Raw genomic sequence first — 25,110 nt, forward strand, 5'->3', positions numbered from 1 at the left:
GTGCAAATATTGCTCATCTGTAAAGTTCCACTCTAACCTATGGTGCCTTCCATCTCAATTCAGGCAGAGCATGTACCATCACCATCTCAGATATTGTTGAAACTTTTTTTTTATAGCAACTAGACATGTTTTTAAGAGACCCATATTTTTTTGTTTTGTCGAAAAAAATTTTCCCGCGAAGTAATGGGCCATCAAAGACGGGGAGTACAATTTATGAACTGTAGAAGACATGGAAAATGGTCAACTTCGGAGCCTCACCATTCGGCTATGGAGGCAGGTAGAGTTATAATTCTTGTTGTGGTATGTACATAGGGATGTAAATAAACTATATTTTATTGTAGTTCGGTTTGCGCATGCGTACCTTTTTGTACTTAAATTAACAAATGAACGTTAATTTATCTGAAAAGTCGAAGTTTGCGAATTTTTTTCGAGCACTTCCGGTTCGAATTTTAAAATTCTGTTTTCACGGTTGGTAAGACCTAGTTACCCGCTTTCCGAAAAAAAAAAAATTGTATTGCTTCTGTGTCCAACCGTTTTGTCGCAAAAAATTTCGAGAAATTGTAAAATTCTCAAAAATCGCCATTTTCTCGAAAACACCATCTTTTAAAATTCTGAAATTTTGTCAGATGACTTAGCTTTACATGAATAATAAACACAACAAATACCATTCTCGACCAATGTTTCATGAATTAACTACAGCCTTTTGAAGTTAGCGAAGTTTCGTTAACTTTGATGTCACAGTTAGCAACACTGGAAACAATAAAAGTGCAATGATTTGATGATGTTTGTGGTTCACATTAATTAAATGAAGAATAAAAGGTCTTCCTGACTGGTTTTTTATTATTTTGATCAAAAAAGCTCTCTGGAATAGTAAAATGAGCCTCCCTCTTACTCGTCCGTTTTCTTAAACCGAAGTAATCTGAAATGGAAATTACGATTACGAAACACAAATTTTAAGTTTACTTAAAATGGCCATCCAATAAATTCTGATGATCTATAAAAAGCCTGAAGTATTACCTCAGTGATGACTTGGAATGATCCAGACAAAGTCTCAATTAAGTGCGATGTCATTACAGTGATCGAAAAAGGACAAAAAGTTAAAAATAAAAAAAAAATAAAAAAATCGAAACATTTTCTTACGCGTTCCATCAAAGAAATTTACGGACTTTATTTTAAACAGATCAATCTCAGCATAAGAATGGGTCACTCAAAATTTTATAGTATTCGACTAAAGTGGGTCAGTACGCAACCTGCGAGGGAAGTGTGTGTGTGTGTGTGTATTGTGCAAATTTTAAGTTACCTGCTACTGCGTTGCAACAAATCAAAGGTGCAACCTGTATTGAAGCTGTCATGAGTGACCTATTTCCTTTAGTAGTATGATCCGCTGAAAATGACAGCTGTCTTCTTCAAGAATGTGGTGAATGTCCTGGAATGAAAGGAATAAGTGTGTAGTCTTTGATCCTGCTGAAAATGAAAGTGTTACGTACGCCGTATGGGAAAACAAATGATCTCGTTAAAAAAAAAAAAAAAGTGTGCCACTTTCCGTTTTCGTATCGTACATTGCTGGTTTAACTGTAAGAATTGTAATTCATGACTATATCAAGAAAATCCAAAGAGAATTAATTGCTACCGAAAAGCATCGTATAAAATTTCAAGATGCAAATTCTATTTTACTTCATGTGTACTTCATTGAAAACTGGACTGTTATTCTGCAAAGTGAAATTCAGAGTTATCACCGGAATATGGAACAACTGACAGTTTTGTTGTAATAAGCGATGACAAGACACACGATTCGGCTCATGAACTCATAGCCATAGACAAGATTCTAAAAATACTCGAAGAAAAGCGAAAATATAGGTTATAGAAAAAGGTTCGAATACGTGGAAATAAGTGTTTACAATTTCCCAAACCTTGTCAGTGATTTATGATGGTGCTGCATCCCACTTTAAAAATCGCTTTCAGATGTTCGAGATGCAGACAGGTCAGATAAAGCAGTGGTTGTGCAGTGAAACCGGCCATGCTAGGGTCTCTGCGACAGTATTGGGGGTTGGGGGGTTGTAAAGAATGTGGCAACGCGGCATAACCTTAGGCAAAAACAGATACACAGTATTAAAACCGCAGAAGAATTCGTGAGTATAGTGCAAGTACAAACTGCGGGTATTACTCTCCTTTTGTTGCCTGGAACTGAATTCGACAACTTAAAAAAAAAAAAAAAAAAAGGAAAGTACGCGACCGGTAACTGGTATTCAACGATGTCACCTTTGGCTTTCGGAAAATGGTAAAGTTTTTATGGCAGTAACGGGTCACCATAAACTAACTTCATGCTTCCCCCATAATCGAGCTTCTGCAATTCAAAGTGTAGATTTAAGAAGTCAGCAAAAAAGAACTTTTGTTACATACATATGCGCAAAGGCGCCGATTTCTCTGTAGATTGGGGGGGGGGGAAATTCAGATGCAGAAGGTATATATATATATGAGGATTTTAAGACAAATTGCATTCAAATTATGCCAAATACTGTATATTCATAAATACAATAGGGGGCCCCACATCAGCTTTGGGGGGTCCGGTCCCCCCCAGGATCGGCGCCCTTGCATATACTTATGATAACCAGTGGTGCGTAGCAGAATTATGAATAACTCATGAATTATGTACACTTGAAGTGCTGTTTATGCTTCCACATGGACTTTGAGCAGGGTACAGGTTTCCAGAAGAGCATAAGGGAAGTGAAAATAAGTGTTTTGTAATTATCGACAATGTGCTACGCAGGGGCGGATCCAGGACGGGACTTCTGGGGGGGGGGGGGGTGTAATACTGCTACTTAGAGCTACTTTTAAGAGCTCGAAACACTGGAATGGGTTTTATTTACATATAAAATAAGAACGTTTCTTCTGGGAATGGCGATCGACTCCTTGGATCCACCTCTGGACGAGTTGTGAGTGTACTACTGCTATTAGCGAAGAAGACACCAAGCAAGCAAATGATTGGTCCATGTGAAAAAAAAAATCAGTGAAATTTTGCTTCCGAAGACCATTTTAAGTAAGTGAACTTAAAATTTGTGTGTTTCGTAATCGTAATTTCCATCTCAGACTACTTCGTTTTTAAAAAAACGGAGGAGAAGGGGGGAGGCTTATTATACTATTTTAGAGCGCTTTTTTGATCAAAATAATAAAAAACAGCCAGGGAAACCTTTTATTTTTCATTTAATTAATGTGAACCACAAACATCATCAAATCATTGCATTTTTATTGTTTCCAGTGTTGCTAACTGTGACATCAAAGTTAACGAAACTTCGCTAACTTCAAAAGGCTGTAGTTAATTCATGAAGCATTGGTCGAGAATGGTATTTGGTGTGTTTATTATTCATGCAAAGCTAAACCATCTGACAAAATTTCAGAATTTTAAAAGATGGTGTTTTCGAGAAAATGGCACCCAAAAATGGCGATTTTTGAGAATTTTACAATTTCTCGAATTTTTTGCGACAAAACGGTTGGACACAGAAGCAATACAAATTTTTTTTCGGAAAGCGGGTAACTAGGTCTTACCAACCGTGAAAACAGAATTTTAAAATTCGAACCGGAAGTGCTCGAAAAAAATTCGCAAACTTCGACTTTTCAGATAAATTTACGTTCATTTGTTAATTTATGTACAAAAAGGTACGCATGCACAAACCGAACTACAATAAAATATAGTTTATTTATATCCCTATGTACATACTACAACAAGAATTATAACTCTACCTGTCTCCATAGCTGAATGGTGGGGCTCCGAAGTTGACCATTTTCCATGTCTTTTACAATTCATAAATTGTACTCCCCGTCTTTGATGGCCCATTACTTCGCGGGAAAATTTTTTTCGACAAAACAAAAAAATATGGGTCTCTTAAAAACATGTCTAGTTGCTATAGCCTAAAAAAAGTTTCAACAATATCTGAGATGGTGATGGTACATTTTTTTTTTTTTTTTTTTTTTTTTTTGCCTGAGTTGAAATGGAAGGCACCCTATGGATTATTCCAAGGCACTGTGATATCATGAAACCCCAGGTAGATACAGATACGCGCCCACAGTGACATTTATAGAAAACGTATTTGGGATCATGTCTGAACATGCCTGGAATCTCTCTGGCGATATACGACTACTGAACTAGTATTTGAGGGGAAAATGTGCATTCGTCTGTGAAGACAACACTTCACCAATCACGATTCACATTTGCTTCCGGAAATTGAAGCCATCTTCTTATATGCATACTCTTCCGAGAGAAATTCTTTCGCAGCAGCACGACGGCCTTGAAGATTTAGCTTCAATAAGACGCCGCACACCAGTGTCTCGCGAGCCTGGAAAAGTTGATGCGTGCCGGTTGTCTGGTAGTTATGTGGGGACTAAGTTGCGCTGCAGCAATAACCTGAGCGTCCTGCTCTGGTATCGTCATACGCGTTCCGCTGCCTCGACGAGGCATGTTTTCTCCAGCATCTCGAAAATGCTCTATCAGCTTCTGTGCTGTCCTTGATAGAACTACACAACTTCCTGCATCTTGTATAGTGCAATAGCCTTCGTGGACTAAAGCAAGACCACGCTCTTTTCCGTTCTTAACTATTTCAGATTTGCCCATTTGAAAAGTTGCACGTTAAGTGAGCACCTCTGTTAGTTAAAGCTGTAAAATAGCATGTACGGTTGACTGCCCCAACAGCTCTTAAAATAATGGTTTGTATTTACTAACAGCCAGGAACCGCCCTTTATTTCGATGTTTGCTGTTTGAGTTAAAGCGAGCACTGCACAACTATGTATTGAGAAATAAGATCAAATATGGTAGTCTGTTCAACTTTCCTTGAAGCAAATTTACACGTAGCAGAGAATATTTCTACTGACCTTGTAAGTGACTGTATTGCGCAAGACGAAGATCAGACGTAAATCTTTTAATATAATATACTGTTCTGTGACTATTGGCTCAGGACAGGTTTCAATTTATGTTTATTTCTTATCTGTTTGCATTGCTCCCTTTAGAAGCAAAAGCTCTCTGTTTTGTCCCGTATGAAGAAATGAATTAGTTCCATTACCGTTTCTTAGTACGTTCAACATTTTGACAAAAATAACATTTTCCAGTAAAGCTAAACAAACATATGTTTCACAACAAAAACGGTATGTAAGTCCTAGTGACTGGTTTAGAGTTTAATATCGCGTACCAGTATTATACGTGCTGTACAGTTCATAGACATTATCAGTTACGTAATATTCTTTCCAAAAATAAGGACATTATCGTGTGAATCTGCAGTACCTAGGTAATATATAACAACCATATAATAATAATAATAATTTGGTATCAGACATTGAAGGATTTATAGATATATATATGGTATATGCATTCATGAAAATATTCACCACTACGTACTCAGTTGGTCTTCCCCCACTAGAAAATACCCAGTAAAATCTCTTCCTCTAAAATAAATCACATGGGCTTTCATATTCAGTAACCATGTATACTTTCAGATCCAAAGTAAGATATTTCGCGCAAGGATGCTTCTCAATTTTTTAAAAAATCATTCTACATTCTACGTGTCTCCTTGTTCTTATGTTTTCTTTGAAATCTCTATCTTCTTTTATTACAACATATTAGAAAAACATAATTATAAAGTTCCACTGTGGAGCCCGACTCAAGCCAATGACAGTCGTAGCGTGCAATCCTTAATCGAAAATGTATTGGCACGGTTATATGAGGATATAGCTATAATAAGAGCGCATTCATAATAAATAAATTAGATAACTTGACAATCATTGATTGTTACGATTCCTTTTCAAGTCCATATTGGGCAGTAGAAATTTTTTATTTGGAAAAGAAATTTTATTTCGAATTAGAAACATTTGTAAACTGCCAATTTTATGAATTACAGTTGCAACTTTTAATGGAGAACACAAGCATATTATATATATATATATATTGTAAAACTTTGTCTCATATAGGTTGTAGCTAGAGCAGCATTTAATAAAAAGAGCGTCCGGAAACGACTCCCACTAGCAATTTTACTATAAAACTTCCACTATAAAAGTATTTTTACAAAATACAATACAAAATAACCTCTCTAATATGAAAGGTTAGAAATAGATAGTCTTTGAGCGTAAGGTCGCAGACAGGATTTCCACAGAGCCCCGTAGCAGGCTAAGCAGAGGGGAATTAAGAAATCAATGCTCCGTAGCAAGCAGAGGCGGGTTAAGTGGCCAACAGAGCCCCATAGCAGGCTAAGCGGCTTAGGTTAGGATTCCCAGATAGAGCTCCGTAGCAGGCTAAGCCAGGAGATAGGATAGGCGTAGTCCTGTAGCAGACTAGAGGCCTGGGGTTAGGTTCCGAGTTGCCTTCGTCCATCCAATTAATAGGGTTCCTTGGGTGGCGGTGGCTATGCTGCTCCGATGTCGTCTTCTGCTCCGTGGGAGGGGCCAGAAGCCGTCGTCTGCATGTGACTGTAGATCCATCTGGTGGGAGATCCTCTTGCCGAACCTCCTGATGATGTTTGTAAACATTGATGCGTGGAATTGTTTGTTTACAACATCACATAGGACAGTACACCCCCCTGGCTTGTTTAAAAAATAAGTCGAAGGGTTATTTTTCTTTATATGAAGGTCGGCAACACTGAGATATCACACAGACAATCACTAGAAACATTAATAACACTTGCAACACTTAAAAAAAATCACTTTTTCGGAGCAGTAATAAGGTAGCGGAAGAAAGCACTAAACAGTTAGTCTCTAATCACAGGCAGGATCGGTGAATTTTAACATGTCATTTCATTTCCCTCGAGGTAGGGCTGTTTTTAGCTTTGGTGTTACATATATTACATACATATATTAGTTCACTTATAGTGAGGGGCATTGGAGTCTGTAATACCGGTTGCTTGTTAGTCGTATTATTGGTATTAAATGTGTCCATCGGAATTAGAGGAGATATTTCTAAGCGAGGCGTTTTGGATATTTTTGGTATTGAGCGAAGACGGTGATATAAGATGTATAAAATAATAAGAGTTACAAATACTAAAGAAGTTGCTAGTAACACAGAGATATACAGATAATTTATATTGGAAAGTTCTGATTCGAACGGCGTGATTACTTGGTCACTCTGTATAAGGTGTAAAAGTTTCTAAAATATTAGTACTAAAGACAGGTATTTCAATAAAATAATCCAATTTTAACTGCCAATGACGATGATAATGATGGTCCAGAATTCCTGGTCATCCTGTATAATGTAAGTGTGGTCCTGACTTTTGGAACATCTTGTATAATATTCAAGTTGCATAATGTCGGTGACAATATGTAGTTCATAAAGGAAAAGAAGAAAAAATATTGATGAAAATGTAGAATTATAAGTTAGGTGTCCTTGTGAAGATCAGTTGCCTTTTAAATGCGGAAATGCAAATCTCAGCATTCTTTCAGTTGGAGAATTATGAGTCAGCTTTTCATGGAACAAAGAGGAAATGTTTGTATCGCTAAGAAAAGTGTTTTTATCTATCTGAAGTGTTGTCTTCGAATTTTCTTGCTCCTAGTAGTGAGTGCTTTAATTTTTTTTTATTTAAGAATTGAGAATGATTAAATGTTTTATGCTATTCAGTGTTCTTTGCCAATAGAGTTAAATAATTTAGATGCGTTTATTTAGTTTCTTATTCTTTTCTTTTTGAGCTGCCAATTGAAAGAAGAGAAATATGTAAAAGATTAGATATTCCAGATCATATAGTATATCTTGCGCTCTGCCCTGGCTATTATATACATTTTTATTATTATTATCAATATTATTTTTTAGTCTTCGCTCGTGTAGAAAATAAAAAAAAGTATGGTTTAATTCTGTCTACTGAAATCTCCTGTATTGTTTGACGATATGAGTCTGGAAATTTGATCTTATTAAGATTAGGATTAACCCTCTTGATGATTTCTAGAGGTCCAATATATTTAGATGAAAAGGATTCTGGTATCCCAATTTGATGATTGGGAAAAAATACAAGTACTTTCTGGCCCTTATCAAAAGTAGTTGATGTTTACGGTCGAAATATCTTTTCTGTTTGTTATAACTTGCGATTAAATTATCTTGTACTATCCCACGTATCTTATTCAAATGTTCTTTGTCGACGCATAACGTCGGAGTAGATGCTAATGCTATATCAGAGATGGTTCCTAGGTTCGTAATCGTGCATAAGAAAAAAACTTGGAATATTTAGTTCCAGCTTGTATGAATGTATTAATTGCGAATGTTATGTATGGAATTAGTTTTGGCCAATGATTTTGATTTTCCTGTACAAAAAATTTAAGAGCGCTCTGTATGATTCTGTGGAACGTTTCCACTACACCCAGATTTTTGTGGTCATACGCTGGACAAAATTTAAATTCAAAATTGTAAAATTTTGCTAGGTTCTGCAGCCTCTTAGCGTTATGTACAGGGTGTCTGTCCAAATACAGGTACGAAAAAGCTCCGTATTTAAGAATAATGTCATATATAAAAAAAATGTTCAATTTCTTCTGCTGTGATGTTGTCTACAACTCTGGTGACACAGTATCGCGTGGACATTTCAATAGCAACTAGTATGTGTTTGAATTTTCCATTTCCGACCGGCACCCGCTAGAGATGCAAGGGCTCGGAAAAAAACTCGGTTTTTTCTGCTTCGCTTTTTTGCTTGGGAAATTTTGGGCTTTTTTCAAAATTCTGCTTTAAATTGATAAAGCAAACTTTGTTTCGCTTCTCTATAACACAAAAAGTCATTTAATTAGTGGTTGATGCTGATAGTAATATAAAACCGCGAAAATAAACTATGAATTTCGAAAAGATATTTCAAACAATTTTTCTTCAACATATTTACATTATGAATTCCACACGATTAACCAATGTATATAATAAGAATTTTTTAACCTCCTATATACAAAAGTAAGCAGAGTTGGCAAGAACCATGGTTGTTTTGAAAATGCCAAAAACCCGTTTTTTGGGAGATGTCTAAACCAAGCTTTTTTTGGTTTAAACCAGGTTTTTTTTGATTTAGCTTTTTGCTTTATGTATTTATATTACATTATCACAGAAATAAGTTTGTTTCATCTTGGTGTTATTATGCAACAGCGGTGTTATGCCGGAAGAACTCCCATAAGTTTAAAGAAGTCCGGTCAGTAAATTTCTTAAATGGAGAATCTCCCGCCCTAGCCATCGGGAAAATCCCGTCAGTACTTGAAATGTAAGACAATAACGGGAAAATCCTGTTATTGTTTGCATGTAAAATTTAAAGGTCAACGCATCATAATCAGTACGCTAAAACCGAGGTATTAAATTACAAATTTAGTACGTAGGTATTGAAAGTCCAATTCAAGCTAATGTTGAAAGCTACGTAGGCAATCCATAAATTTTGCCAATTTCTATCAATATATTTAAGCAATCTTGGCTTCTTTATAAAACAACAGCCATTTAGGCATGCAGAAATATACAATTTGGTTTCGTTTCGTATGTTTAGGCTTAACATTCTTACGAAATACCGAGGTTATCAAGGAGAAGACTTTCGCTTAAAGTGACATCCGAACCGCTACTTGGTTTACGCATGAAAGAAGGGTTGTGGTTCGACCGAGAATTGAACATAGGACACCTTGATTAAAAGGTGAAAGGGAAATAAGACTATTGCAGGTGGTTTGATATCTGGAAACGTCACCATAAAGTTCACACGATTCGCATTTTTTCATTCTTTTTATTTTTTTGGTTTAAACCAGTTATTAAAAAAAAAAAGTTGGTGTAAACCAGCCAACCCTAAAAGTAAACACTTCTTTTTTAAAAAATACACAAATAACTAGCAAAATAGTATGTAGTATTTTCACTTCAAAATATTCCATACCCTTTTTGAAACAAAATAAAATTAAAATAAAACATAAGAGAAATACTTAGATTTATATGATACACTTAAAGGCTGCACATCTAGAGCTTTTGGTTCTGTATATTGTTGAAATTCTACAGTTAAGTTTTATATAACCACCATCACGATTTACCCAATCCTCAAGCTTTCTGAATTTTTAACAAGAAGGATTCAACATATCATTACGAAACTCCCCCCCCCCCCCAAAAAAAAAGGACTACGGAATATATTTAAGTTAAGCTAAATACAACTGCACAACAAACATGACTGAGTGATTAGCTTTTGCGCTTCTATCGGGAAGTCCGGGATTCAGCCAGCATTCGACCATTTTTACAAAGCTTTTCTTCATTCCATCTGTGAATGTAGAAATAGTGCGTGTACTGTGAGTTGGCCGACTTCCTTTCTTATTGTTTTCAAATCGTTATTATTACTAATTACCAGCAGTGACGGTTTTGCGAAGGTTAGGGGGGCGGTCTTTCGGACTGAAGCCCGTTCCCCAAATTTACGGAATGTCTGCAACAAACGAAATATCTATTAGTTATGCCTTTACTCATAAACTTTAAGCTCCCGTCAAATAAAAATTACGAATGTTCAGAAAAACTAAACATTAGTGAGGAAAACCCTTCCCAAAATACTTTTCTAAATCCGCCACTGATTCTCAGTATAAAATGATCTTTAAGGTTGTATCCGGAAGATTATTGCTAAACATATAAACGAAACGAAATATTATTTATGCCTGTACTCATAAACTTTAAGCACCACCCAAATAAAATTAGGACTTTTTAGAAAACGAAACAACCAGAAAAACCCCTCCTAAAGTACTTTTCTAAATCCGCTACTGATTATTTGTATAAATTGGTATTCAAGGTTGTATCCGGAAAATTATTGCTAAATCATTTCACAGCTACAGTATAACAGAAATGTGGAAGTACGGTTTAATGGATATATTGAAAAACGTACTCTTTGACGGATAAATAGAAAAACGGGCAAGTTTAACTTTTGCGCTAGAAGCTAGAGTAGTAAGCTCTTAGAAATGAAACACGGATGACAAACTAAAATGATCTAGAGAAGAAAAAAGATGTCGATAACTCAAAAGTTAAAATAAAGTTAAATAGCCTCTAAAATTGCCCTCAAATACTACATTCTTCATGTTAGCTTTAATTCGTAAAACATGTGCTCAATCCATCTTGATGTGAATTTCAGAGCGAAATATGGCATTTAGGTCATGGAATTCTTATCTAACTATAGAATATACTATAAGAAAGCTATTTAGATAGAAAAATCATGAAAATGAAAAAAGCCAAAATTTCCAAAATTCTCGTTTTTTCCCAAAAAAGCCGGCTTTTTATGTGAAAAAAACAATCGATTCAAAAAAGCCGGCTTTTTTGCATCTCTAGCACCCGCCCAAGTGAATCGTACTGCCAGGCAGTGGCAATGGGTTTAGATGGGTGATGCAGCAATTGGCCCGCCGGTTTAGCTGGTAACTTCTTGAGTCTTTGGTAAAGATTGCATGTCTATTCTATTGGCTATGTAAGCTTTCATATTAGGAAAATAGTATTTCCTAAGCGCCGACTGGTATGTCTTGGTACACCCGAAGTGCGGTGCCATTGGGTTGTTATGGATAGCCTCAAACCATTTGCCTAGTAAAGATTTCGGTACGCAAAGTAGATACAGCAGTCCTAATTGAGGGTGTTTCTGAGTCTTATATAACAATCCATTTTTAAGAGAAAAGTATTTCGCCGCACGGAGTGTAGATAACATGGTAGGTTCTTTATTTTCCAATACAGTAATGGTGTCCGAAAATGAAGGGTCCTTCCTTTGTTCTTCTGCTAAATTGGGTAATATAATTGGCTGGTCAATTTGAAAGGTGTGCTCTAAAAGTGCGAAGCAAAAACTTTAGCGTCTTCTGTGTCGAAGAAGTTATCAACTTCTTGATTCTCGTCCTGTTGTTTATCTTGCTTGTCTTCTAAGCGGTTAAAAATGTCTGCAGGATGCTGCTGACTTTTAATGTGTTGAATTTCAAAATTGTAATCCGCTAAGCATATTTTGTAGCGACTAAATTTCCCGACTTTGTCCGGCTGGGTATTGAGTGAAGCCAAGCATTTAGCATTTAGCCAATAATTTAAATTTTCTATTTAGTAAGAAATATCGGAATTTTCGGAGGACATATATCAGTGCATATAGTTCTTTTTGCCATGTTGAGGCCTTTCTCTCACTTTTGGTAAAACGTCGACTACAATAGGAAACAACACGTTCCTGATTAGTTTTATTATCATAACAAGCCAATATGCCGCCTGCGGAGGTTGACGATGCATCTGAATATGCTCGGATTTCCAATGATGGATCAAAATAAAACAAAGATGGAGCTTGTATAATATCCGTCTTAAGTTTTTCAAATAGCTCATCATGCTGTGTTGTCCATTTAAATTTTGAATTTTTGTCCAAAAGAATTTGAAATGGTTTCACCTTTTCCGTGAATCTCTAATATGTGCCCTCAGATAAGAGCATAGTCCCAGGAAACTCTTCAAAGTCCGTTTAGAGATTTGTTTCTTAAAATTTCGTATTTTGTTGGCAATTTTAGGTGATATTTTGATCTCCTTTCCATTAACTGTGAATCCTAAAACTTCTAATTCCAAGCATAATAGATGGATCTTGTTCGGGTTCGCTCTAAAATCGTGTTTTCTTAACCTTTTAAAGAGCAATTCCAAGTCCGACAGTTGTTGTTTCCAATTTTTGCTCCCTATAACGAGGTCATCCGCAAAGGCTGCTACGCGCGGTGGTAGACCCTCTAAAAGCATGCGTACAACTATACTTAGGGCTGCCGCGGACGAGATGTGTCCCATTACGCAGCGCTGAAACTTATACGCCTTTCTAGTATGATTAAGCTCAAAAGACATGTATTTTTGACTTTTGGGATGCAATAATAGTTTAAAATAACTAGACTTTATGTCAATAGTCGAAATACAAGATTTGACTCTAAGTACATGTAAAATGGGTTCTGTGGACTGGAACGGAATGCTCAAATATTGTGTAAATTTATTGCAAGCCTGTAAATTCAGAACTAGGCGGAACTCCGAAGTATTTGGCTTCTTCACTATGAGAAGGACGAGGAATAAGAACTGTCACTAGTCTCTTTAATAATATTAGTGTCTGAAAGTAAACGCTAATATTATTTAATTTGTAAATCAATTTGCGGTCTTACTGCCAATGAAATGGAAGGTGATCTCTGATGAAAAGAGGCTCCTTTATCTATCGTTATCTTACGCACATAACCACGAAAGTAGCCTATGTCGGTTGGTGTATAAGAAAAGACATCTCTGTATCTAAATAGTAGATCATGTACAGCTTTTTTTCTGTTGACTCGTTAAATTTGGATTGATGTCGAATAACTTAACATCAAAAAGTGGCTTGGTCTCTTCTAGCCTATTCTGAATTTCTTGTTCAGTTCTATAAAATGTTTCGTCATTTTGTTCACCTTTTTGGTAATCACCCTGTAAATCTATTTCTTGAACATTCTCTTCAACATATGCAATTGGTGTTTTCTTTACTAACGTTACCGGCCTACTAGAGGATTTGATATTAATAAAATGAAATTATTTTAGTAGATAACGTTTGTAGTCCGTATTTGTCCAGCAAATTTTCTAAGGGAGAGGTAGAAAAATATTCATCATCTTTTTGTCGATTCTTGACATTAATTGGTAAAAAGAAATGTGACCTGACTGGTATGGTAACCTTTCGAGTTGTAAAAACATCAGCGGGCTTGTACTGTTTTATTGTATGCATAGCGCTAGCAGATAATTTTTCCTGAGTATCAACTTGAATTGGATACTGCAGAGGCCGTGGTTTCTTGTATACGACAACATGTTATTCTCTAAGTCAATTTTGGTTTGTAATCGATTTAGAATGTCTTCACCGAATAAAGGCAAAAATCTCCATGCTCTAAAATTCTGAAATAATGAGAAAATGTTGCTAAGTCAATCCTGAACTTAATCAAAGCTATATAGCGTAAATTTACGACGGAATTCTCAATCCCTCGTAGATTAGTGCTAAAAGGAATCAATTTTGTGTTTGGAGGAAGCCAATTTTCAGTCCATAAACTCAATGAACTGCCAGTGTCAATGATTACAGGATATTTTTCTTTATTAATTGTTACATTAATTAATAATTTACGTTCCTGATTTAACAATTTAATGTTCTCCCTTCTATCTGATAACGGAGCCACTGCATAAAGTGATGTATTTACCAATTTTTGGTCTTCACTACTTTCCTGATTTTCGGCCCTTAGAACATGTTCTTGAGAGGATTTGTCCTGGGGCCCCCCTAGGCGTTTCCCTGCTGATTGTTCTTATAGCATGTACTAGAAGAATCACCTTTTTTATAGCATGTGCCGCATACTGTAACTCCTTCCGGCCTAGGATTACTATTATTATTTTTAGAACTGTTCTTGTTTCTATTTCTGCCGATTTTGATTACCATTATTTGTATTTTTCGACCTATAATGTTACGGCCACCTCTCCTAAATTGTGAGTTCTTTATAGCGTTTTGAGCTACAAGAAGAGAGAGTTCAGCCATTTGATTTGCTAATTTAGTGAAGTCTAATGAATTATTTGTGCTAGAATTACTAGATGTGCTAGGCGCGGGGGGTTCGGGAGGGGGATTCTGATAAGCAGTTTGGGGGGAAGGATTTGGAGGTAATTGATTTTGTGATGCATCCTGTAGCTGTGGTGCTGAAGGTATAGGAAAGATTGGGGCTGATTGCTAGTATTGATTCCAATTAGATGTTGGGTTACATATTGGATAAGTCAGTTGTTGATGATGCACAGAGAAGGAAGCGCCTGCAACTGTTAATGGATTTAAATTGCTGACTGGTGAATTCTGATCGCAGAGTGAATATATTGGCTGTTGTAACTCCACGTAATCACGTTTCTTCATTAGGTCGTTTGCTTTTTCCAGATTATGTAAATGTGTCTTTAAGACCTGAACAGTTGTAAGTGTTTCTAACACTATCTTTTGTAAAAAGTTTTTCTTTAAACCTAAGGATAAATAATTTATTTTCTGCTCCTCGGTGGCCTGAGGCAGAACTTGTCTAACGACCCTCAATTTTCTGAGAAAATACGCATCTATTGGCTCGTTTTCACCTTGTTGGACCTGAAAAATTTCAAACTCAGCCCGATATGTCGGTAATGTTGGCCTACTCAAGTCAACTAATTTATCTTTTAATTGTTCGTAATTAAGTGCATCTAATTGATTCTGGGCCTTTAACTGTAGACTAAATCAAGTGCTACGTCTTGTAAATACATAGGTAACAGTTCTTTCTTTTTGTGCTCATTCCACGAATACAATAATGCAAGATGGTCGAAAAGCATAAAAAATCTATCGGGGTTCTCCGTAACGTGTCCCGAATATTTAGTGAGATGCGGTATAGTAAAGAAAGGGCGCGAATTCTGCTCCATATTTGTACCGTCCTCCGGGAAAGTGTTTTTTCCAGTTCTAGTTTGAGGCATGCACTAAATAAAGTCAAGTCCGATTCACTAATTGTACACTTAAGAAAGGCCCATACCTTAAAAAAAAGTTCACTGTCAAGCTAATAAAAATACTGTCCGGTAGGAGAGTATTCAGATCGATACTGATTCGTTCAAAGCCTCTACCATTTAAAACTTTGTCTCATATAGGTTGTAGGTAGAGCATTTAATAAAAAAAAAGAGTCCGAAATCGACTACCATTACCAATTTTATTATAAAACTTCCACTAAAAAGTATTTTTACAAAATACTATACAAAATAATCTCTCTAATATGAAAGGTTAGAAATAGGTAGTCTTTGACCGTAAGGTCGCAGACAGGATCTCCACAGAGCCCTGTAGCAGGCTAAGCAGAGGATAATTAAGAAACCAATGCTCCGTAGCAAGCAGAGGCGGGTTAAATGGTCAACAGAGCCCCGTAGCAGGCTAAGCGGCTGAGGTTAGGATTCCCAGAGAGAGCCCCGTAGCAGGCAAGCCAGGAGATAGGATAAGCGTAGTCCCGTAGCAGACTAGAGGCCTGGGGTTAGGTTACTCCAAAAGTCCCGTAGCAGACTAGAGGAGGGTCACCAGAAAACTGGTGTCGAGTTGCCTTCGTCCATCCAATTCATAGAGTTCCTTGGGTGGCGGTGGCGCTCCTGCTCCGATGTCGTCTTCTGCTCCGTGGGAGGGGCCAGAAGCCGTCGTCTGCATGTGACTGTAGATCCATCTGGTGGGAGATCCTCTTGCCGAACCACGTGATGGTGATAGTAAACACTGATGCGTGGAATTGATTGTTTACATCACATAGGTTATTACAATATATATATATATACAGATGGTGATCAGAAAAATGGAAACCCTGCAGTTGGCAACACGTCAGATGTATGGGTTGGCAGTGGTGTCGTGGCGCCCGCAGCGCCGCACCGCTGGTTGGTGTGTTAGGTCGGTCTCCATACTACGTCAGGCGCAGTGGAACAGAAGTGTCCAGTGGCTGCAGCAGACGGAGGTAGTGTAAAATGGGAGAACTCTCAGATTTTCAAAGAGGGCAAATTGTTGGTGCGCGGTTATGTGGAGTGAGTGTGACGGCAGTGGCTACTGTGTTAAGTGTGTCGCGTGGGACAGTGTCGAAGGTGATGACGGCCTACACAACACACGGGAAAACCACATCGGGGAAGCGGAACAGTGGGCGGAACCGTCGTGCTACTGCGGAGCAAGTGACGGAGGAACTCAATCAGCACCTCCCCCACCCTGTTTCGACAATCACAGTCCGCCGCAAATTACATGACATGAACTTACGGGGTCGTGTTGCACGGGCCAAACCGCTTATCAGGGACCATAACGCTTTCGCACGCCGCGATCATGCAACTTGGACCGTTGAGGCCTGGAAACGTGTGATATGGTCGGATGAGTCATCCTTCACCCTATTCCCATCCACGGGCCGTGTTGGGTGTGGAGAACGCCCAAAGAAGCTTATGATCTGCAGTGTCTCCGCCCAACTGTGAAACATGGCGGCGGCTCGGTGATGCTGTGGGCCGCCATATCATGGTTTTCATTGGGCCCTGTGGTCACACTTAGCGGACGAATCACTGCCAACGATTATGTCGCAATTTTAGGAGACCACTTGCATCCTATGGTCTGGATGTTGTTCCCAGACAATGACGCCATCTTCCAGGATGATAATGCACCCATTCACACAGCTGGCGCTATTGCAGCGTGGTTTGAGGAACATCGGGATGAAGTTCAACACCTCCCCTGGCCCGCCCAATCCCCAGATCTCAACATAATTGAACATCTGTGGTCCGTCTTGGAAACACGACTCCGGCGACGATTTCCATCTCCACCCTCTCTCACAGAACTGGCCGATGCCCTGCACGAGGAATGGTGTAAAATTCCACTTGCTACCATTCACGACCTCTATGTCTCCATCCCACGTCGCATCAAGGCTGTTCTGAAGGCGAAAGTTGGCCCGACACCATATTAATCTGGTAAGTTGCAATTTCGTTCAGGTGTTTCCATTTTTCTGATCACCATCTGTATATATTGTATAGATATAGATAGATAGAAAGAGACACGCTATCCTACAAGCACGAAGCTAATGGGGTAGGGTCTAAAACCCTTGCTGTACCTTCATAGGTCTACCCGTGTTCGTTTATCTGAAATAAATATACGAAATATAAATAAATGGTAATAAAATTAATATAAATTTAATAATAAGAATCTGAAGTCTCATATTAGATGCGTGGTTTCAAGTTGATATTCAATTTGGAAATCTTTTCTCACTCCAATAATGGTAACGTGCCTCATAGCATCATCTTTATATATTTATCTCGTTGGGAGAAGGATAAATATTTCTACCACTATGCGAAATGTATTTCAAATTTAACCATTATTTTCATACACTTTTTCTGTTCGCAAGCAGAATAGTTACTTCCTAGTTACATTCAATTTATTGATAGTTATCACCTAATACACGTGGTATATATACGTAAATATTTTTAAAACTAAATAAGATTAATGATTATTACAAATTGTTAGGATTGCGATTAATTTCATATTAAGCACTATTTTTGTATATTATTGTTCGTATTGTTTTATAAACAAACTAAATTATGAATTACAATAGCTATTTATAATCTTAAACAAAATAATAACTATATATATAAAGGAGAAACATAAATTCTCATTTTGGTCGTGTAATTTCAGTCTGATATTAACTTAAAAATCTGTTTTCATTTTAGTAGTTCTAGCATTTCCCATAGCATCATTCTCGTATACAAACGGATGGTGAATAAAAGTGACAGATGTCTCAAAGCTGACAGTTGATGTGATTTTGTTTTTGTTTTTTGAACCACCTATGTTCAAAATATAACATATTATGTAGAAAAAAGAAATATCCGTATATTGAAAAAAATGCGGGAATGGGGACCGAACCACCACTCTTCTATATTGTAATTTCAAAGGCCTCGCTAATACTACTTGACCACACAGGCAATTTATAAAGCAAGCGCGTTTTCATACTTCTACTGGAAATGCTCGAGGTGGATATGCACTTGGAGCTTACCGTAGATTGTTTTGTATCTTCTTCATTTTTATATTGAATATATTACTTATTATGCATAAAGGGACTTTCCATTATGTGTATATTGTATACTTATTTCAGAAATATGTAATTTTCTATTTTTTTTTTTTTTTTTTTTTTTTTTAGTAGAATTTTCTTTACCTTTGCACAGAAATTGTAAATAATTTTTAGTTACTAAAGTGTTTTGTTATGAAAGCACAAAGAAGTAATAATACATTAAGAAAACAGAGCTATTGAAGAAAATATAGGAGTTAGATTCTGTGCGAATTATATTTGCGGATAACGGTACATACAGTCGTCGTTAAAAATCTGAGCACACTATTGATCTTTCAGAATTTTCCAAATAAATGACACTTTGTCCATACAAGACCATGTTTATTGGACGCGTTGTTGTTATAAGGATACGAAAATCATGGTCTTGTACGCACCGTGGTACAAACGGTGTGGAATTTGACACATGTGGTCATAGGGGGTATTATTCAAAAATAACATAATCAAGACTTTACGAGGGCTGCTCTATATATTTCTGGCCTAATAATGAAAATACGAATATTTATCAACGAAAATGGTTTTATTGTTTTTCAAAATATTCTCCATCAAGATTTATACACTTTTGCATGCGCTCAAACCAATTTTCGAAGCACTTTTTCCACTCCGATTGAGACACCTCCAAAACATGGTTTTTGAATGCTTCAACAGCATTTTCTGGCGACGAAAATCGTTGACCACGCATTTTTTTCTTGATGTGTGGGAATAAAAAGAAGTCATTGGGTGCCAAGTCAGGGCTGTACGGCGGATGACCCATCACTTCGACGTTTTGGCCGGTCAAAAATGCGCTGGTTTGAGCCGATGTGTGAGAGCTCGCATTGTCATGGTGCACAATGATTCGTCTTCTCTTGTTCATTTTTCGAATTTCTCCGAAGACTTCAGGCAAACAAATGGTGGTGTACCACTCAGAATTGACCGTCCTACGTTGCTCAAGCGGAACAGTCGCCACATGACCAGTTATGCCGAAGAAACAGGCGACCATTTGCTTCGAAGTGCTTCTTCCACGAACAACTTTCGTTGGATTTGGCTCGTCTTGGAAGACCCACACGGTCGATTGCTGTTTTGTTTCGGGCTCATACGCATAGATCCATGATTCGTCACCTGTGACGATCTTATAAACGTCTTTTGAAGCACCGCGATCGTATTTTTTCAGCATTTCTTTACACCAATCCACACGAGCTTTCTTTTGAGCGATTGTCAAATTGTGCGGGATCCAACGAGAACAAACCTTTTTTACGGCCAGGTGTTCATGCAATATCGAATGTATGCTGGTGGAAGAAATGCCTAGGCATGCCTCTATCTCACGGTAAGTCACATGACGGTCTTGCATTATCAGTTCACGTACGGCATCGATGTTTTCTGGCACAACGGCTGTTTTTGGACGACCTTCACGGAATTCGTCTTTGAGCGAGCGTCGGCCACGATTGAATTCGTTGTACCAGTTTTTCACAGTGCTATAGGATGGTGCTTCGTCGCCATACAAAGATTTAAGTTCATCGATGCACTCTTGTCGTGATAATCCACGTCGAAAGTTGTGAAAAATGATCGCACGAAAATGTTCACGAGTTAATTCCATTTTTTTGCCAAGTTGATTTCTTCAAGTACCTGTAAAAGAAAAAAAAATTGTCGTAAGTCAAAAAGTTCTGAGTACATTTATGCTACAAAATGTCAAACTTTCCAATGGAAATGTCAGATTGCACCTGGCAACACTTAGTGTTGCCTAGGCCAGAAATATATATAGCAACCTACGTAGAACAGTTCCGCAAAGAATTTCCCAAACGAAGTGAATGATTCCTGTTTAGCTTTCAAATAAAGATGGGGCAGAATCAGCATGTAATAAAATAATACGTTATATTAAATTGTAATTCGCCTGTGCCATATCGTTATTTCAAACAGAATCAAAGTTATTGAGAATTCTGGGTTTGCTGTGAGTGGTACTAGATATCTGAACTGTCACCAATCAACTTAGCTACCCTAAAAGCCATAAATTCAACACCAATCTAACTCATTTGATTATCTTATTTTTCACCCTTTCTCAGCCTTTGTCAATGAGGGGTTGCACTGGAACTGAAACGGCATCGAGAGTGTTACTATTCATCTCAGCGACCTCAAAACTATAGATTTGACACTAATATCGGTCGGTTTCGATTATTTTTACATGTCACACTTCCTTCTCGTCCCCTTAGGGCTGCTAAAAATGTCTAACCCCCACTTATTTTTTTAAAGATTACAAGTCATATGTGTATATCGACATGTCTAAAGATGAGTTTAAATCCCTAATTTCATCTTCCTACCATTAGGATCATGTGATATAGGTACTCTATTTTCAGATACATTTTTAAACAGGTTCATCCTTTCTATAAACCCCTCCTTCCTCTTACGATAGGCACCAAAAATTCAAATAGCTGACGGTTTCTTCCAGATTTCGGTTTTTTCAATATAGTTACTTAGAAGTATGCCAAGCCAGTGATGTGAATTTGTATACCAGACAAAGATACATACGTTAGGGATAATTGTTAACTTTTTAACTTAACTATATTAAGATTGTTAAGTTTCAAAGTTCAAGGACATCTATATTGAAAACAATATACTAGAATCAAATATGTTAATAGACCCTAAGGATTCTGGTGGAATAACTAATTAAATGATTGTGGAGAACAAATAAACACAATATAATTAAAAAAGACACTGTTAAAAAAGAGAATGATCTCTTTCATTAGTAATTGAGAATGCGAGAGCAACGAACTATATCTTTCTCAGAAATTTTAACATCAGCTTAGTAATGCAGAAGTGTTTCTTCTTTCTTCAGTTATTTTAGTGTCCATTCTTTCTTCAGTTATTTTAGTGCCCATTACGTTAAATTTAAGCAATTTCATAGTAGTCTAGACTCTGTTGGTATCAAAGCAAAATGATCACGTTGACTTAATTGAGGGTAGCCCCTTGAAACTTCCTAAATAATCAGTAAATTCAGCTGATACTTATTTCTATTTCATGATTGTTCTCTGTAAGCGTCTGGGAACTAGACTTTTGTCTAGAATATCAGGACTACGCGCGTCAAAAGCGAGCGAGCAAACTACTCACTACGTGAATCCATACTAGAAATGTTAGGAAGTGTAATGTTTTAATATTGTTTTTTTTATTATTGTTGTAGTGTATTGTGTATATATATATATATATATATATATATATATATATATATATATATATATATATATATATTGTGTTCCTCTTTACTTCGTAGGAAAGATTTTATGCCCTCTTATGTCCAATGTGTGGAGGACCCTTAATGGAAATTGAGGAAGAATATGTTTGTGAAGATAATGGTGCAACAGAAGCACAGGGAAATCTTGCATCTCGTATTAAATGTCGGTGTGGTGACTGTGAGCAGGAACAAGGATGCAGTGCACTAGTAGAGGAGTCATTTAAAGCTCATGAGCTGTACAATCAAGGTATTTACATGGTCATGTTGTATATTCATTATTCATGACAATGGTAACATTATTAGCTATCCTTGGGGAGATCACATATACCAACCCTTCATAAAATTAGTAAATAGTTTGTCGACCACGAAGGAGCAGTACTTCGTCGTGGAGCCTAACGTTGATTATTTGGTGTCATGTATCTAATTCGTGTTTCGTATCCTATACAATAGTTTCTTGTTATGTAGTGTTAAAATTCTATATTCGAAAATTGCTCGTTTGTATTAACTTAAAATTATCGGCATTTACGATATCAAGTGTTTTGAGGGAGGCCGCGGTGGCTCAGTGGTAGAGCGTTCACCTATAGTGCATGGGGTCCCTGGTTCGATCCCAGCTCGCGCCAAGTGAACTTTGTGGTGGACAAACATCGTGTAGGTGGGTTTCTTCGGGGTTCTCCCGTTTCCTCCCACTTTCTTCATTCCACCATTTTCATTCATTTCTCATCATCACCGTCTCTTTTAGCCTAACCGTATAACCGTGGAACGTAAAACTCAAAGATTTCATTTCAAAGATCAAGTGTTTTAAAGCTTTTGTATTACGTTTTGGCCTAACGTAATATTTCAAGAATATGTTCAGGTGTTCCCATGCCGTTTACTGTATCTTATTAATATTAGCGAACTGTCAATAGCAAAGTAGAATATACAACTAAAAGGGTGCGCAAAAGCAAAGTTCAGAGAATATTAATAACCGAAAGAAACTTCGGTCCTTGTATTGAATTTGCACTGGATTAAAGCACATCTGAAGTAGGCACGTCATGTAGAGTTGTAACTGTACCATGTATGAGCATTATTTTATTTTGCGGTCCAAGATGAATATTCTGTGATTTTTGCTAAATTTATAAAACACCTTTAGTTATGTTGTTTTTCGATTATGTTTTGTTCCTCGATTATGCTACTACTTAGTGACAAAATGGTGAAGCGAAATAAATGAAGAAAAAAAAAAGGAAGCACTTGGCTTCTCGCCGAGTGTGTGCAGAATTGTAAATTTGTTTTGTGAGTTAAACGAACAATATGATTCAGCACAAATGAAAGGTGGTGTGATCTAGTTACATTAGACTAGTTCCCAGTGTTATTTCTGATAAAATTTTGTTGTCAAATTAAAGTTACAGACGATCACCCGAATATGGTTAATGAAAAATAATAATTAGTGATTTGTCAAACTTTGACAGTTTACAAATGTGTAGTTATCTTGTTTCTATGTACTTACCCAGATTTATTATGAGTAAAAGGGTGGGAAACCTAACTTTTTCGGACTCACGAGTTAATGCGCAGTAAGTCATGTAAAGTTTCGGACATATAGTTGAACTTGTCCAAAAAAGAAGTCGTTTACCTTCTTCAAAGCTGAAACCAATGGATAAATCTTCAAAAAGTATAGATTGATAGTGCGCTAAAAACAAACTTGTTATTGCTACATATAAAGTAACGCCAAAACACGCCGAAAAAAGATAAAAAGTGTTGGATTTCGTTACGAAAAGGACAAGTGTCAGTAGTACGTATGTATGTGACTTGAAAACTGTTGTGTGAAGGATTAACCAGGAAATGAATCAGAAATCGACGTAATTACTTTATTTTACGAACGCTCGCGCGGTGCTATGATCAAGCATTCATTGGAGCAAATCAGTATGTATTATTCAAGGAAAGTAACGTTAATTATCACCAATGTATCATAATGCAGGTATGTTTTTACATACTATCAATAAAGGCACAAAAGAAAATAGTGCTTTGATTCAATAATTGCAAAACAAATAGATTTGATGTAGATATAGTGCATGAAAATTGTACTATCAGAAGTTGATAAGAATAGATGACGTCATCTGTTCTTGTTAAACCAACCGTTAAACTGTCTTACAGTCGTTAAGTCATATGTCATTCTTTCATTTCTTCCCTATTCGCATTCCTTTCCTTTTTTAATCATTAACGCAATAATTATTAACTCATATGTGGGACGTTACACTAATGATTTGATGTGAATATATAAATATTAAGCAACGAGCTTTCGTGAGCTATTAACCATAAAACGGCTTCGGAAATTGTGAAACCACGAATTTGCAATGATTTATTTCTTTCACCCGTGTAAATAATATTCCGGAATACAATTTTATTTTCTCAGGAAGAAACCGTTTTTTGCTCGGTTTTTGGCATGGTAATTTAGTGTACTTTCATGATGTTATTCGTTGCTGAGAAATAAAATATTGTAAACATTCAACTGTGCGAACCTAGTAGTTAATACAAAGTAAACACTAGATTAATACAAGAAATTCCAAATAAATTAATAGCAGCTCAAGAATGAGTGTATACGCTTTGTTATATGTATTAAGCGCGCAGTCGTGTTTCGTTGTGTACATATATTAGTTCAGGAGTTTCGTTTCTTATCTTAGAAACTTAACAATGCTTTAAACGCCTAAACTGAACATAAAAACTGTCTGTGTGCCAAAAAGGAAAAGAAGTAGCAAATTCAACTTTATTTGGTGCAATGGATCGAGGCGGCGTACATGACAAAAGAAAGAAAGAAAAAAAAAAGCATTTTATACAATCGTCAAGAACAGGTTTTTCTTTACAATATCGGTAGTGTCATGTTTATAGAAAGGCGGTCAAGAAGCGGGTGGGTGAGTGGTGGGTAGTAACAGTTTTCTGATAAATTCATTGCTTGGAAAAAAAAAAAAAAAAAAAACAATGAATAAATCAGTGCTAGTTTAGCGTGATTGTTTAACCTTGAGGCAGGATCGAAAGTGAATATGTGTTGTAGTTGTGGTGTTCGGTGTTTGTTGTATCCAGTATTCCTGTGCAGATAACAAGCGTGTCATTTCCCAAGTATTCCAAGACGACGTTTAATCCTTCCTAGTTGTTGGAAAATTCTTTATCACGAATTTGGCAAACACCTAGTGACAAATTTTATGCTCACTGTAATATTTGCCGGAGCGCCTTTTTGCTTAATAGCATGGGATGGCAAACAATAACAAAACACGTGAAAGGTTAAAATGATATACTGATTGTTGCGTCCATCTCAATAACAGGAATTGTTAGTGCGTTTGTGAATCAAGAAAACAAGTCAGTAGCTTCGAACTTGAAATGTCATCCTATTTGTACTTTATCTTTACAGAACCTAAAGGTTGCTTGTGATGCTGCGTGGGTGCAAATGAGTTAGGGAAACTAAG

At 36.8% G+C, this 25,110-nt stretch overlaps 1 protein-coding gene across 2 annotated transcripts in view; it reads left to right on the top strand.

Moving 5' to 3' along the window:
- The window catches only part of LOC145662774 (protein-lysine N-methyltransferase SMYD4-like), a 283,052-nt gene that overhangs the window by 208,372 nt on the left and 49,570 nt on the right, over positions 1 to 25,110 (top strand). For both annotated transcript variants that reach the window (XM_081728644.1, XM_081728645.1), the window contains one exon: positions 21,719 to 21,926. In XM_081728644.1, the coding sequence (XP_081584770.1) occupies positions 21,719 to 21,926 (208 nt within the window). The remainder of the gene's footprint in view (positions 1 to 21,718; positions 21,927 to 25,110) is intronic.

Source organism: Thermobia domestica, chromosome 10 (genome assembly GCF_964235325.1).
Source record: "Thermobia domestica chromosome 10, izTheDome1.hap1.1, whole genome shotgun sequence".
NCBI lineage: Eukaryota > Metazoa > Arthropoda > Insecta > Zygentoma > Lepismatidae > Thermobia > Thermobia domestica.